Below are 14,754 nucleotides of genomic sequence, written 5' to 3'. Positions count from 1 at the left end.
AGCTTGTTCACAGTGCTCACCAGCTCAGTAGCACAGCCTTTGTAAAGGATGAAATGGCACTGCACAACCTTTTCATCCTCTTCCATCTCATTTTCCCCATTCTCTTATTCTTGCTTTTTGTGATCACTTCCCAAATACTCTGCTTACACAAGCTCATGTCTCAGCTCTTTGTGGGGCGAATACAAAATGAAGAAACACAGGCAAGACAAACCCCTACTCTGATCACGCCAAAGACAAATATAAGAACTCCAGCAAAAAAAATAACACACACCCTCCCCACCTAGCACTAAGGAGAGGACACATCCCCAAGCCAGCAACCCCAACACAATTACACAACAGAGTCAGTATCACCATCAGGAGAGTCGGTAGCACAGAAGTCGTGCTTTTCAGATCTCACTGCTCCACTGACAGCTGTCACTTAACGTTGGGTACATCTGCTTGATGGAACCACAGTCACAAATAGGATTTCAGCCACAAGTGAGTCTGATTTCCTATTGCTGCTGTAAAAAATTACCACATAGACAATGGTTTAAAACTACAGAAATTTATTCTCTCCCACTTCTGGGGGACAGAAGTCCAAGATCAGTGTCACCGGGTTGAAATCAAAGTGTCAGCAGGTCCATGCTCCCTCCAGAAGCTCTAGAGGAGAATCCGTTTCTTGCCTTTTCCAGCATCTAGCGGCTGCTGGAATTCCTGAGGCCATGTCACTCAAATCTTTCCCATGGTGGTTGCACGAGCTTCTCCTCTTGTGTGTGTGTTAAATCTCCCTCTGCCTCTCACTTATAAGAACACCTGTGATTGCATTTAGGGTCCACCTGGATAACCCAGGATAATCTCATCCCCAAATCCTTACCTTAATCACATCTGCATTACCCTTTTCAATGTAAGGTAACATTCACAGGTACCAGGGATTGAGATATGATATCTTTGGGGGACATTATTCAGCCTTCGATATCTGGGAAAGAGCTTTTAGCTTTCAAGCCTATTTAAGGAGGAAAGGCTTGTTCCCACGGGGTTGGATTGGGTGGATCTTAAGGAGCCATTATACATTATCTACCATACCCCCCCAATAGCAAAGCAGTCAGCTGAGAAACTCTCATCCACAGACCCAGAAGACAACAAAAGGCATGGCAAGCCAGGGATGGGCTTGGCCCTGGCTCAGCAGAGACATGGAGAAGTTTAGCAACCCTTGGGACAAACACAAGGTAAGCTGAGACGGGGGCTGAAACTGGGGGACAGGAGGTGGGAGGTGGGAGGTGAAGAGAGGGAACCAGAGCAACGAAAGAAGGCAAATGGGAGGAGGAGGCCTCCGAGGTTTTCCAACATGAGCCAAGAGCTCCAGGGGCACCAAGGGCTGAGGGTTGGGGAGAAGTAAGGTGGAGGAAAGAATCAGGACTGGGAGAAGAGACAGCTAACTGCAAGAGCTGGGCGTCTGCTTTTTGTGTCAGAAGCCTCACACCTAGGCAGTCTACAGACCCCCAGGTGCTTGGCTGCTACTACTTCTTTCCTCTCGAGAGCACTTATCTACAGTAGGATCTTGTCATTTTTTCATTTGGTTTGTCCCCAGGTATTTTATATTTTGCTGCCATTTAAGGGGAGCATATAATGAATGTGCAGATGGTATCTTCCAGGGATGGGCACAACACTGTCCATCCTTTGTGCTCTCCTGTAAGGTAACCTTGCCACTCCCCATGAAGGGATGAGTCCATTTCTCTATCCCCTTGAAACTCAGTGTGCCCTGTGGCTTCTTCGCCACTAGAACATGGTAGAAGCGTCACTGTGTCTGTTCTGGACATAGCCTATAACAGCCTGACACTTCCATGTTCTGAATTTTGGAGTCCCCAGCTGCACTGTAGGAAGTCCACACTCTTCTGTTGCTCAAGTTGACAGCCTCTGCTGAGCCCCCATCTGAAAACATCGATGCTGTCCATCTTGGACACCAAGCCCAATACACAGCTGAGTCTTCAACTAACCACAGACCTGGACAACAGCTGAATGCAACAGCACTGGAGGCACTGACAAGAGCAGTCTACCTGAACCCTCCCAACCTGCAGAACTGTGGGAGATGATAATAAGTCGTTCTTGTAAGCTACTAATTTTTGCGGTTGGTTGATTTCACAGCAATAGATGGTTTAAAGAGAATTTGGTACCTATCACTGGTACCTATTTGCCTCAGCAAATCCTAAAACATGTGAAGTGGTTTTGGGACCAGCCGGCAAATGAAGGCTGAAGGGCCTCAAGGAGATCTTTAATGGGAGCTTGAAGGGCAGTTCGGAAATTGGAGGCTTGAGGAAATGTCCTGTGTCATGTAGTGGTGAAAACTTTGGCAACTGTTGACTGCAGTAGTGTGGGAACTGGCACAAAGAATTCCAGGTAGAGTTTGAAAGTACCAAATGTTTCCTTTACCCACTGTTATCAGTGAGGGTGCAATCAAAGTAAAGAAACCACATCAGTAATCTGAGCTGGGAAATTTTAACAGAAAGAATGAACTAGGAGAGGTTACCATATTGGAAATTAACCAACAGAAACCTTATTAACGTGCAGTCGGGAGGCCAGAAGGGGGAGCTCTCATGCCCTACGTTGAGAGTGGAGCCCAATGGGAAGAAAGACTTCCTCTTCTTCACCGGCAAGAAGCTCAGCCAACGGGAAACTGTCACAACTCAGCCAGAGAAGTCACTACACCTGGAACTTTGTTTACAATAGCCCTCCCAACTTCCTCTTCCCCTCTAAAAAAGAGTATCTCCTCCCCCTGTTGCAGGGGACTTGCACCTGGCTTACTGTGGTTGCAGACCCCAAATTGCAATTTTTTGCTGATCCTGAATAAACCCATTTTTGCAGGAGAAATAATTAGCTGTCTATTTGTTTAAGGCCAACACTATTAAAAAGGTATAAAGAAGAACTCTTGAGATATAGAGGCAGCAACTGCAGTGAGTGGCTTCTAGCTCAACGGCTGAGAGAGAGTGAACAAGCAGGAGGTCCTGGGAAGGCTGAAATTCGGACCTGAGGAGAGGCAGGGCTGCCCCGGGAATATGGTTCCTGCCTCTCTGGTAAGAAAACACTCGACGGAGGCCTCTGGCCAGGGACTTGTTGCCACTGTGGTTGCAAAGAAAGGTGCCAGAAGGTGCAAGCCACCACTGAGGAAGGAGGACCGACGACATGGCCTATGCCAGTGTCTCTCTCCTGCCCCACCTTCACCCACCCCCTGCTTGCAACCACGTGGATACCTGCCACAGCAGAAGGAAGAAAATCCTTCTTCCTGCTCAGGCTGGCAATCTCCCTCCAGTCCCTTTACTGAGAAAGTCAAGATTTTGTCAGCTGGATAAGGAGAAATGTAGCCGCATCACAAAGCAGAGCAACCAAGGGTGAGTTTCTAGCTGAGAGACAAAAAATTCATAGCTGGCAGAGTCACATACCGTAAGGTATGGGTAGAGGGAGATGAGCTAAAAAGGAGAAACTGTTCAGTTTTAAAGAATAATTCAGACAAAATACAAAGGAGCCAGAACTAGCTTGGTTTGAAAATAAAACTGTTCTTCCTTCCTAGCTTCTCCAGTCAGAAAAAGATTACCAAAGTAGGAAATGACTTCAGGTTAAAGATCAAATTCAGGATGCTACCAGTAAAATGCAGCCTGAGAGTAAATCTCAGAGCAAGTGTGTTGCTGTAAGACCCTTTCTTGAGACTCTTAAGAACGTCCCTTGTAAAACCTCACAAACAGGTGATAAATAGGGCTTTTACAAATCTTAGGGGCACTGTCCCGTCACGCTCAATTTGAGGTGGAATGGATCATGCTCCAGAGAAAATGTGAGTGTGGTTTCCATCCAATGGAGTGGATTATAATTCAATATATCAGAAACCCAAAAAGTTTTTAAAAGGAATTAAACCAGTAAAAAGAGTTTTTAGAAAAAGTTCTAAAAAGAGCCCTCTGGGCAGGAAATAGGACTGTAAGGAACTAGTTGGTTACAAAATCAGGCTACGTCTTGTGGAAAAGGGAGGACGACTCACAGCACAGAATCCAGAGCCTTGGAAATCATTCCCAGAATCACTGTGTCCTAGTCAAGGACGTGATGGTGTGCCCTGCTAGATCTCAGAGTTGCTATGGACCAGTGATGGCTAGTGCCTCCCAATCTCCCTCCCCTTCGAATGGACCATCTGTTGGTATCCCATCTCTGTTACCATTGTACACTGAGTGTGTGCAGGCAGGTAATCGGTCACTGCAGGTCACATATCTCCAGATTAAGAGCAACTACACGTAAGGAATCCTGCCCCAAAAGCCTGTGTGCTCAGACCTGATGGACCTGACAGAGCCTAATTTCTGAGCCAACAGCTTTACAAAATGATGTCTTTTGGAGATTTTGGAGGGTGTGAATGTAGCAAAGAACCATCTCTTCCTGCTTTTTATTTTCTTTGAGGGAATGTGTCTGACATGCCACAGATTCTGCCTCCTACCTCACTGAACAGAGATGGGTCACATGCCCAGCCCAAATGAATCACTAAAAGAAAAGTTAGCCTAGGTAATCATAAAAAGCTCAGTCAAGATAAACCCCTGATTAACTGTGTACAAGTGGGTAAGAAAATGAAATCAAGACTTTGGCAAAAATTTGGATTGATCTTGCATAGCCAAACAAGTCTGTTTGAGCCTCCTATCAATTTAATAATTTTGTAAATTACGATCATCACCATCATAGCTGGAGATTCTATACTGTTACCAGGCCCCAGGTAATATTGTAAGCACTTTACTTATCTTACCTATTTTACTTCTCACAGTAACCCTTTGTGGCAGGTTCTGGTATTACTTCCTTTTTGAATATGAAGAAACAGAGGCCCAGAGATGTGCAAGTCTAAGACCATGCAGCTCACAAGTGGTGAGCCTGGTTTTACTGTGTTGCCCCTATTAGCGGCAAGGCTCACACACAGCACTCCATCACTGGAAATGCAAACTCGAGTCCTCAGTTACACAGCTCATGGCTACAGGTACTCCTACCTATGGTGCTGCTCCATCAAAACATCTGAGGAACAGGAAAGAAGGCGAAATTTTCCTTCCAGAGCCCACTTTTCACTGAGTAGAATGAAGTGACTCAATTTTGTTCACAGATGTTTAACAATTAAATGCCTGATTTGTGCACTTCTACGTAAATGATGTTTCTAACAGTGGCACTGGCTGGCTGTGTTAGCTGAAAACTTTAGAGATCTGCTTTACTTAAGAGACACTTAAGTAACAATATTCATACAAATTTACATACTAGGAGACTAGGAAGAAAGTATGTAGTACAATAATTTAGACAATGTATTTAACAACATATAAGAGGTGAGACTGAAATCTGATGTGGAAAACCCTAATGCAAGTCACAATATTTATTAAGTTAAGCATATATATTCCCTACCCACAATTATACTGGGTTCCGTTAAACAAAACTTCTGTTAACACAGAATACTCATACACATAAACCCAACATACCTCATGTGTACTGTTGGGAGTAGTTGAACTTCTGTGCATAAAAAAAAAGGCACAGGAAATAGTTCTAGAGCAGGATTTTTCCACCTTGGCACTATTGGTATTGTGGCTTGATCATTCTTTGTTGTGGGGGCTATTCTGTGCACTATAGGCTGTTCAGCAACATCTTTGGCCTCTACCCATTAGATGCCACCAGCGCTCCCAATCCCCAGTTATGACAACCAAAGACATCTCCAGATATTGTCAAATGTCCCCTGGGAGGCAAAATCACCATCAGTAGATAACCACTGATATGTAATCAAATTTTTAACATCTCAATAACATATTTAATATTTCTATTTGAAAAACTTCATCTGTACTACCTCAATTGATAGTTTTCTCTTCTTTACAAATTCTGGTATATACAAAAGTTGTAGGTTTGTTGAAAACTTTGACACATTAAAGATACTTCGTTTTATGGGCCAGCCCAGTGGCGCGAGTGGTTAAGTGCGCGCACTCTGCTGCGGCAGCCGGGGCTTCACCGGTTTGGATCCCGGGCACACACCAATGCACCGCTTGTCAAGCCATGCTGTGGCGGCATCCCATATAAAGTGGAGGAAGATAGGCACGGATGTTAGCCCAGGGCCAGTCTTCCTCAGCAAAAAAAAAAGAGGATTGGCAGATGTTAGCACAGGGCCGATCTTCCTCACTGAAAAAAAAATTAAAAAAAAAAAAGATACTTTGTTTTCAGTGTTCATGAGACGCCTCTGACTGGTAAAAACACAAATTTGTTGTGTTCATTTTTCCCAATGATTTCATTGATTTTTCTATAAGCAGACTAGGGGATGAAAGATTAAACACAGGTTACTCTACTGTGTGAATTTCCTGATATACAAGGACGGGTAACCTCTCCCAGAATCCTCTCCAACATTCATAAAGTGAACAAGCTACAGGAGCATGGTTATGTAGCAGAGCATACAGATCACAAAAGGAAGGGCTCAACAGTGTATTTATTTCTCACTCATGAAAATTACAAATGGAGATCTGGGGGTAGAATTTCTGTCTTAAGTTGCTTGCCATGTTTTGCCTATGGCTCCTGAGGCCACCAGAGGCATCATCTGTACTTCAGAATTGCAGGCATGAGACCACAGAAAGGATTGCATAAGTTTTTTTTTTGTGGACGAGGCCTGAGTTAATGTTCATCACTTGTGTCTATATTCCACTGACCAGAGCTCAGTTACGTGGTCCCACCCACAGAAGGAAGCTGAGAAATGCAGCCTAACTGTGTGCCAAGAGAAAAAGAAAGTGGGTTTTGGAGAAGACATCGCCAGCGTCCACCACACATGATTTCTCCCGTGTGAGTTCTCAGATGTTTGCTAAGGTGTGACTTCTGACAAAAGGTTTTTCCACATTCATTACATGCATAGGGTTTCTCTCCAGTGTGAGTTCTCTGATGCACTGTGAGGGCTGACCTCCGACAGAAACTTTTCCAACATTCTTTACACTCATAGGGTTTCTCTCCTGTGTGAGTTCTCTGATGTACAGCGAGAGCTGACCTCCCACAGAAAGTTTTCCCACATTCTTGACATTCATGCGGTCTCTCTCCTGTGTGAGTTCTCTGATGTACTGTGAGGGCTGACTTCTCATAGAAAGTTTTTCCACATTCATTACATTCATAAGGTTTCTCCCCTGTGTGTGTTCTCAAATGTACAGTGAGTTTTGTTTTCACAAAGAAGGATTTCCCACATTCACAACATTCATAGGGTTTTTCCCCTGTGTGGATTCTCTGATGAACAGTTAGGTGTGACTTATGGCAGAAAGATCTGTCACATTTGTCACATGCATAGGGTTTCTCCCCTGTATGAGTTCTCTGATGTATTGTAAGGACTGTTTTACTAACAAAGGTTTTCTCACATTCACTACATTTATAGGGTTTCTCTCCTGTATGTATTTTCTGATGTTTAGTGAGATTAGACTTTTTATAGAAAGTTTTGCCACATACATTACATTCAAAAGTTTTCTCTCCTAACTGAATTCTCTGAAGCTGAGTGAAGTGTAATTTCTTGCTGAAATCATTCCCACTTTGATTACGTTTAAGGTGTTGCTCCTCAAAATCAGCTCTATGGAGATTCAATGGTGCTGGTTTCTCATAAACAGTTTTCCCCCATTCATTACATCTATAGTGATTCTCCCCTATGTGAGGTCTCTCTTGGGCAATGAGAGCTGACTTATCACAAGCTTGCCAATGTTCATTATATTTACAGGCAGTCTCTCCCACATGAGCCCTCCGATCTGTAAGGAATTCTGCCACCTTGTTGAAGCCTTTCATTTGTCCACTAAATGCAAAACCTTGCTGCAAAGTGAGATTCTTCTGATGATGACTAGGATACTCAGCACAACTGAGGGACTTCCCAGTTATAGCATGGTCCTCAGGCTTCTCTCCAGCAGGCGTCTCCTCGGGCTCACTAGGGAGAAATGTGTTCTCACACACATTAAACTCCTCAGGCTTCACTCCTGAACAGTTTCCATTATTTACAATCAGTTTTGAAATACAGATTGAGCTCAGATTAAATGTTTTTCCTAGGTCAGTTCTCTCCTTAGTTGATGTTGCATTGTTGATTACAACTTGCCACAAATGTCTGCCCTGATTTTCCTGGCTGGTCTCCATCAGGTCATCCACACTCTGGACATCTAAAATGAGATAAAAATAACCATAGCTATGAACCACATTTAAGCATTTCTTATGGAATGCCCAGGTAAAGGTAAAGAAATTTCTTTCTATACTAATGGGATAAGATTTTCAAAAAATCAATAATGGGTATTAATTTTATGATGAGTATATGATTTTTCTCCCTAATGAATTAATGTAACAAATTTCATTAATAGATTTTCTAATGTCAAATCATGGTTTTTTTTTCCTTTTTTAATTCATGAGGAACTATTTGGTCAAAATATTCACCTACTCTCTAGATGCAGATTTCAGCTGAGAACTTTTCATCTACCATTTGTTTTCTTGTTCTTTTCTCTACTTTATCATCATAAGAACTGTGGGTGTCTTGTGCTAGTCCTTCTCTGATCACTCAGCTTTGAGGATGGCATGATTTTCCTGGATGAACTACTTACAGGATGTGGGGGAGGGCCATCTGTCTGTCACCTAAGCAGGATTATTCCTTAGGGACAAGGATTTTGAACTTACATTTGTTTAGTTTTACTCCTCCATGGGAACTGGCCATATGCATCTGTGGGGTTTTTCAAACCTATAATCTTTCTTCTCTACTCCATACAAATACAGATTCCTGCAAATTCGGAATTTTAACCTTACATTCTGTACTTCTCAGAACCATATCAAGCACAGGAAGCCCCAGTTCCCCACACTGGGCTACCCCTCCCTGCTGCTCTCAAGGACTTATATCCTGACAGCCAGGCTTTGACGTCTTTTTCTGGCTCCTTCTTAGTTCAACAGTCACGGCATTCTTACTTCACTTCCTACTATGCGCACCCCTGCTTCATAACTCACTGCTTCTGAAGGCTTATATTTTGTGCTTTAGAGTGTCAGCTGTCTCCTACTTTCAAAGAAAATGGAGTCCAGGGATGAATCTTATTCTCTGCTGTTTTACAAGGACTTCATAAGAGCAACTCCATCCTGAAACCCTTGGTTCCATTGGCCTTGAGAATCCATGATCTCCTGGTTCTCCTCCCATGTTACCACCCCCTTCCACGCTGAAACTTTCGCAGGGTCCTTCTCAGCTTCATGATATCTGTGATTTCTCAGTTGACAAGGCTTGGTCCTGGAATCTTCTCATTTTCTTAACAACTCCCTAGGCGACTTGCTCTAATTCTATGCCTTTATTTTATTTTTACTTTTTTGCTGAGGAAGATTGGCCCTGAGCTAACATAACATCTATGCCAATCTTCCTCTACTTTATATATGGGATGCCACCACGGCATGGCTTGACAAGCGGTGTGTAGGTCCGCACTCAGGATCTGAACCAGTAAACCCAAGGCCAGCAAAGTGGAGCGCACGAACTTAACTACTATGCTACCAGCCTGGCCCTAATTCTATGCCTTTAAATGCCAGTTAAGCTAACGATATTTCAAATTCGCATCTTCTAATAGTGATGACCACTTTCTAGTCCACATATTATATCCCCCTACATGTTAGAAGTCAATTTGGAAAAAAGTCATCTCAAACTTAAGCTATGTAAATATAATAATAAATAGTATATAATAAATATTTAATAATCATCTCAAACTTAACCTATCCCTAAGTAAATACTTAAATCCCCCCTAAAACTACTTTTTTACAGCTTACATCTTACAATAACACAGCCCATTTTTTTCTCTCTCATTATGGTGAAACATTATTTGTGGTTCTTATCCCACTACTTAATATATTGTATATTTGTTTTATTCTGACTCTCAACAAACTGTCATCTCTTTAAAAGGAGGGACACTAGGAGAAAATATTTGCAAATATTTTGCAAATATATCTGACAAGGAGTTAATTTCCAAAATATATAAAGAACTCATACAACTTCACAACAAAAAAATGAACAACCTGATCAAAAAATAGGCAGAGGATATGAATGAACAGACATTTTTCCAAAGAGGATATACAGGTGGCCAACAGGCACATGAAAAGGGTTCAACATCGCTAGTTATTAGGGAAATGCAAATCAAAACTACAATGAGATATCACCTCACACCTTTCAGAATGGCTATAACTAAGAAGGCAAGAAATAACAAGTGTTGGAGAGGATGTGGAGAAAAGGAACCCTCATACACTGCTGGTGGAAATGCAAACTGGTGCAGACACTATGGAAAACAGTATGGAGATTCCTCAAAAAATTAAAAATAGAAATACCATATGATCCAGCTATCCCACTACTGGGTATTTATCCAAAGAACATGAAATCAACAATTCAAAAAGATTTACGCATCCCTGTGTTCATTGCAGCGTTATTCACAATAGCCAAGACGTGGAAGCAACCCAAGTGCCCATCAACTGATGAATGGATAGAGAAGATGTGGTACACATATACAATGGAATACTACTCAGCTATAAAAAAGGACAAAATTGTACCATTTGCAACAACATGGATGGACCTTGAGGGTATTACGAAGTGAAATAAGTGAAAGAAGTCAGACAGAGAAAGACAAATACTGTGTGATTTCACTGATATGTGGAAGATAAACACATAGATAAGGAGAACAGATGAGTGGTTACCAGAGGAGAAGGGGTGGGGGCAGCAAAAGGGATAAAGAGGCACATATGTATGGTAACAAAAACTAGACGATTGGTGGTGAACACGATGCAGTCTATACAGAAACTGAAATATAATAATGTACACTTGAAATTTACACAATGTTATAAACCAATGTGGCCTCAATAAAATAATAATATGAATAAATAAACAAAATAATAAAAGTAGGGACATTTTGTTGCTGTTGTTATCCCTACAATTATAAAATGACCAGCCTAAAAACTGCTCAGTTAACAGTGATGAAAGAATAAATGAATGTATGAATAAATGCCTGAAAGAAAACAGTGCATGAGAATGGAGGAAAGGAGGGCAACTGAGAACCTAGAGAAAGGGACTAACCAAGAAAAAATTCTAAGAGGAGGCAGGTAGGGGTAAGTATAAGAAAATTATTCAGGAAAAAAAAGGGAGGGTGGTATACATATGAAAGCCATTTTTGGAGACTGAATAATGCACGTGCCTGATGCATTATTCACCAGGTCTGGACCTGGGGAAAACCACTGGTGAAAATTAGCTGAGCACAGCCAACATCGGCCATGCTCTTCTCTTCCCAGCCTCCCTGCCCAGTACGCACTGACTGACCTGGGAGACTCTGGTCTGGGGGTGGTTCTACAGTCCACGGCTCTGTATCTTGCTCCAACTTGACGATCACCTCAGGTTTGGTAATGCAATGCCCTGTTGATGAGAAATAATGTAGGACTTTTGCCAAACCGCTTTACGGCCTCTGAAGAATGACAACTGTACGGCTTCGGCTTCGAGACTTGTGCAAGGAAGGGCCAATCTGCACCTTCGATTAGAGGGGTGAACACTCTTATTCTTCTTAGCCTAGAATCTTAAATCTAAGTAGCATTTAATTTCATAAACAGTCGTACATTTACCAATTAAGAAAAAAATGCTTGCACTTGGCCGTTATCAGGAGGGTTTCACTCACCCAATGACACCAGGCTACTGTAGGTCTCCAGCGTCACGTCCCTGTACAGGGTCCTCTGCGCATCATCCAGGTCCTGCCACTCCTCCCAGGTGAAGTTCACAGCCACGTCCTCAAATAACACTAACCCCTGTAATGGCACATTTCTCAATGCAAGTCATTGGCCTGGGTCAGAACAGGAAGTCTGGGAGTTCATTCTTTTGTGTGTGTTTTATCTGGTATAGAAGGCACCATGCTTTGTACTCTACATTCTGGGATAAAGGGAAATCACAATAGAAATATCCTAGCTCTGTGTTAATTCACTGGTTCCTAAAAGTACTGTTATATAGAGTTTCCCTTATAAATCTGGAACTGTCCTTGTTGCTAGGGATAAAAGGATGAATAAAATTCTCAACGGAGCCTGTGATCTGGTATGGAGACGCATACCCGGAATAACGTGTTAGATGAACTAGGCTAGACAGGTTTAATGTAGACTGGAGTACTAAAGAAGGAGAAAAACAGTTGTCCTTTGTACTATCAGGTTGTGCTTCACTGCAGAGCCAAACATGTCAGCTGTTCAATGTGAACCACATGTCCTCATGAATACGAGGCAACGGCAGAAGCCATGAGGGCAAGAAGAACACGTGCCACAGTGAGGGAAGTACACACAGCACCATGTCCAGGTGCGTGCTCCTGGGCTGTGATGAGAGATAAACGCAGTAACAGTATTTAAGACACCGATTATAGAGTGATTCTGCATTTAAATATGTGACCTAATTCCAACAAAAAATTTGATGCGCTCACGATTGTTTTTTACTATTTATCAATTAAAAGCATGTACACAGGCATTCTAAGATTTCCTTCCTATATCCCACAGGGTTGCTTATATCCACCCCAGGGTGGACACCCCCCACTTCCTAAACCACAGGGTGTAAATAATGAGGGGCCGATACTAAGAATTAAGTTACATGACCAGATTTGCATTTTAACAGTCATCCCCTAGAAGGAGAATGGGGAAGGGTGTAACGGACAGTCAGAGGAGAAGAAACCAGAGAGAGATGACCACCTACAATGAGGTAACAGAGCAGTAAGAATACAGAACAGGGAAATAATCCTAAAAAGCAAAAAAGAAAAGAAAAAGCAGGAACAGAATTTGCTACTAATTTGCTTGGAGAAGGGTGAAGGGGGAGTTTTACGACCAGGCTGTCTGCATGGCCAGTTGGGTAGATACTGGCACTGTACACTGAAACTGGGAAAAAAGTACAAAATATGATGGGCAGAAGAGACACAGATTTGGACATATCAAATCTCTGTGAAGTCTCTGTGGTCAAATATGTGGGGATGTCCAACCGGCAATTGGATATATGACCTAGAGCTCAGGAGAGAAATCTAAGCTGAAGATGAAGATTTGGAATTTTAGCAGCAGAATTTTAGTGGTGGCTGAAGCCCTGAGAGTGAATGAAATGGCTCAAAGAGAACTTAAGAGATTGAAAGGAGAAAAGGAGTAAGTACAGTTTTAGGAATAACTAACATTTACTGAAGGAGAAATAGACCCTGACAATGGAGAAGGAATTTTTAACGATTATTCTAGGAATAAAGAAAAACCTCATCATTAAGAAATCTATTACTATATTTCATCATATTCATATTTCTGGGAATAAAATCCTATGATCATCCACATAGATACTGAGTAGGCATCTATAAAAATATCCTCCCATTTGTAATAAAAAAACTCAAAAAAACAGGGATTCTTCCTTAATATGATAAAACGTTTATGTCTTAGCCATAAGTGAAAGCCAGCATCACACTTGTGGGGAAACACTGCAGGACAAGGATACTCCATCACTTCTGTTATTAACACTGTACTAGTAGTGTCAGTCAATGCAACTGAAAAGAGAAAAACGGAAGTGAAAATGATCATGATTTGCATATAATTCATACTTGGAAAACTGAAGAGAATCACATAAAAACTACTCCAAATAAGATTCAATAAACTAGCAGACTATAAAAATAATATGTAAAAGCCTTCATATATATGAGAACACTCCCACAATAACAGCAAAAAAAACCATCTAGGAATACATTTAACAAAATAATGTACAAAACTCTATCGGGGAAAAAAAGAATACAAAAAGAACTAAACAAATGAAAAGATACACCATGTTCATGGAGAGGAAGAGTCTACATCACAAAGATATCAATTCTCCCTAAATCAGTAAACTAACTTAATACTATTCTAATGAAAAGATATATTCTTAGATATAGGCAAAGTCATTTAAAAATTCATGTGGAAATTTAAACAAGCAAGAATAGACACAGTGTGGTAGGTTATATTTCTGTCCAGCCAAATTCAGTGTCCTTCCCTATATTAGCCAGCTCAGGCTGTCATAAAAAATACCATACATTGGGTGGCTTAAACAACAGAAAATTCTTTTCTTAAAATTTTAGAGGCTGGAAAGTCCAAGATGAAGATGCCAATCAATTCAGTTTCTGTTAAGCGCTCCATTCCTGCCTTCCAGATGACTGCATTCTTGCTGACTTGACATGGCAGAGAAGGAGGGAAACAACTCTCTCTTCCTCTTCTTATAAGGCCACCAATCCTATTGGATTAGGGGCCCCACCCTTATGATGTCATTTAAACCTGTTTATCTCCTAAAAGACCTATCTACATATACACTGGGGGTTAGGGCTAAAACATATATATTTTTGGTGAACACAATTTAGTTCATCGCACTCCCTGTGGTGCCCTTCTCCACAGAAAACTTATATACCCCCTTGCACTGGAACTCACATAAACAGATTTGTAATTCTCCATTTGCCTTGCTTTTTGACGAACGACATGTGAATGGAAGAGACAACCTGTAAGAGTGACACATTAATCACCATATTTTCCCTCTACCATGTTCTCCCTCAACAATATTACAGAAAGAAATACTCCTCTGTCCAAGATCGTAGGGCCTTGCTTGCTCAGTGGTAACCTATGTAACCATGTGTCCTTCTGGGCCTCATCTGGGCAAGGTGCCAGATGATCCAGGGCCTGGCCAACCCAGATCTTATCTCAAAGAATAGCATGTCCTGAAGGAACACAGAGTCCTTCCACATGAGCTACTGTTTCTGGGAATGCTAGCTGTACTAAGGACAGTACCTCTTGGCAAGC

General features: G+C 41.8%; 1 protein-coding gene across 6 annotated transcripts in view; it reads right to left on the bottom strand.

Annotated features, from left to right (window-relative positions):
- LOC101406743 (zinc finger protein 39) overlaps positions 1-14,754 on the bottom strand; it is a 55,760-nt gene that overhangs the window by 18,813 nt on the left and 22,193 nt on the right. For 3 of the 6 annotated variants that reach the window (XM_087432915.1, XM_014794088.2, XM_087432916.1), the window contains exons 3-5: positions 11,622-11,748; positions 11,273-11,365; positions 6,421-8,120 (exon numbers count right to left, since the gene is read on the bottom strand). In XM_087432915.1, coding sequence (XP_087289041.1) covers positions 6,667-8,120; positions 11,273-11,365; positions 11,622-11,748 — 1,674 coding nt within the window. In that variant the 3' untranslated portion in view covers positions 6,421-6,666. Of the gene's footprint in view, positions 1-6,420; positions 8,121-8,625; positions 8,699-11,272; positions 11,366-11,621; positions 11,749-14,754 lie in introns of those variants that run through there. The other 3 variants (XM_087432919.1, XM_087432918.1, XM_087432917.1) reach the window with 2 other exon arrangements.

Source organism: Ceratotherium simum, chromosome 6 (genome assembly GCF_057802395.1).
Source record: "Ceratotherium simum simum isolate JZ-2026a chromosome 6, ASM5780239v1, whole genome shotgun sequence".
NCBI classification, from domain to species: Eukaryota; Metazoa; Chordata; class Mammalia; order Perissodactyla; family Rhinocerotidae; genus Ceratotherium; species Ceratotherium simum.
The sequence above is the reverse complement of the archived record's forward strand: the minus strand, read 5'-3'. Positions and strand labels throughout refer to the sequence as shown.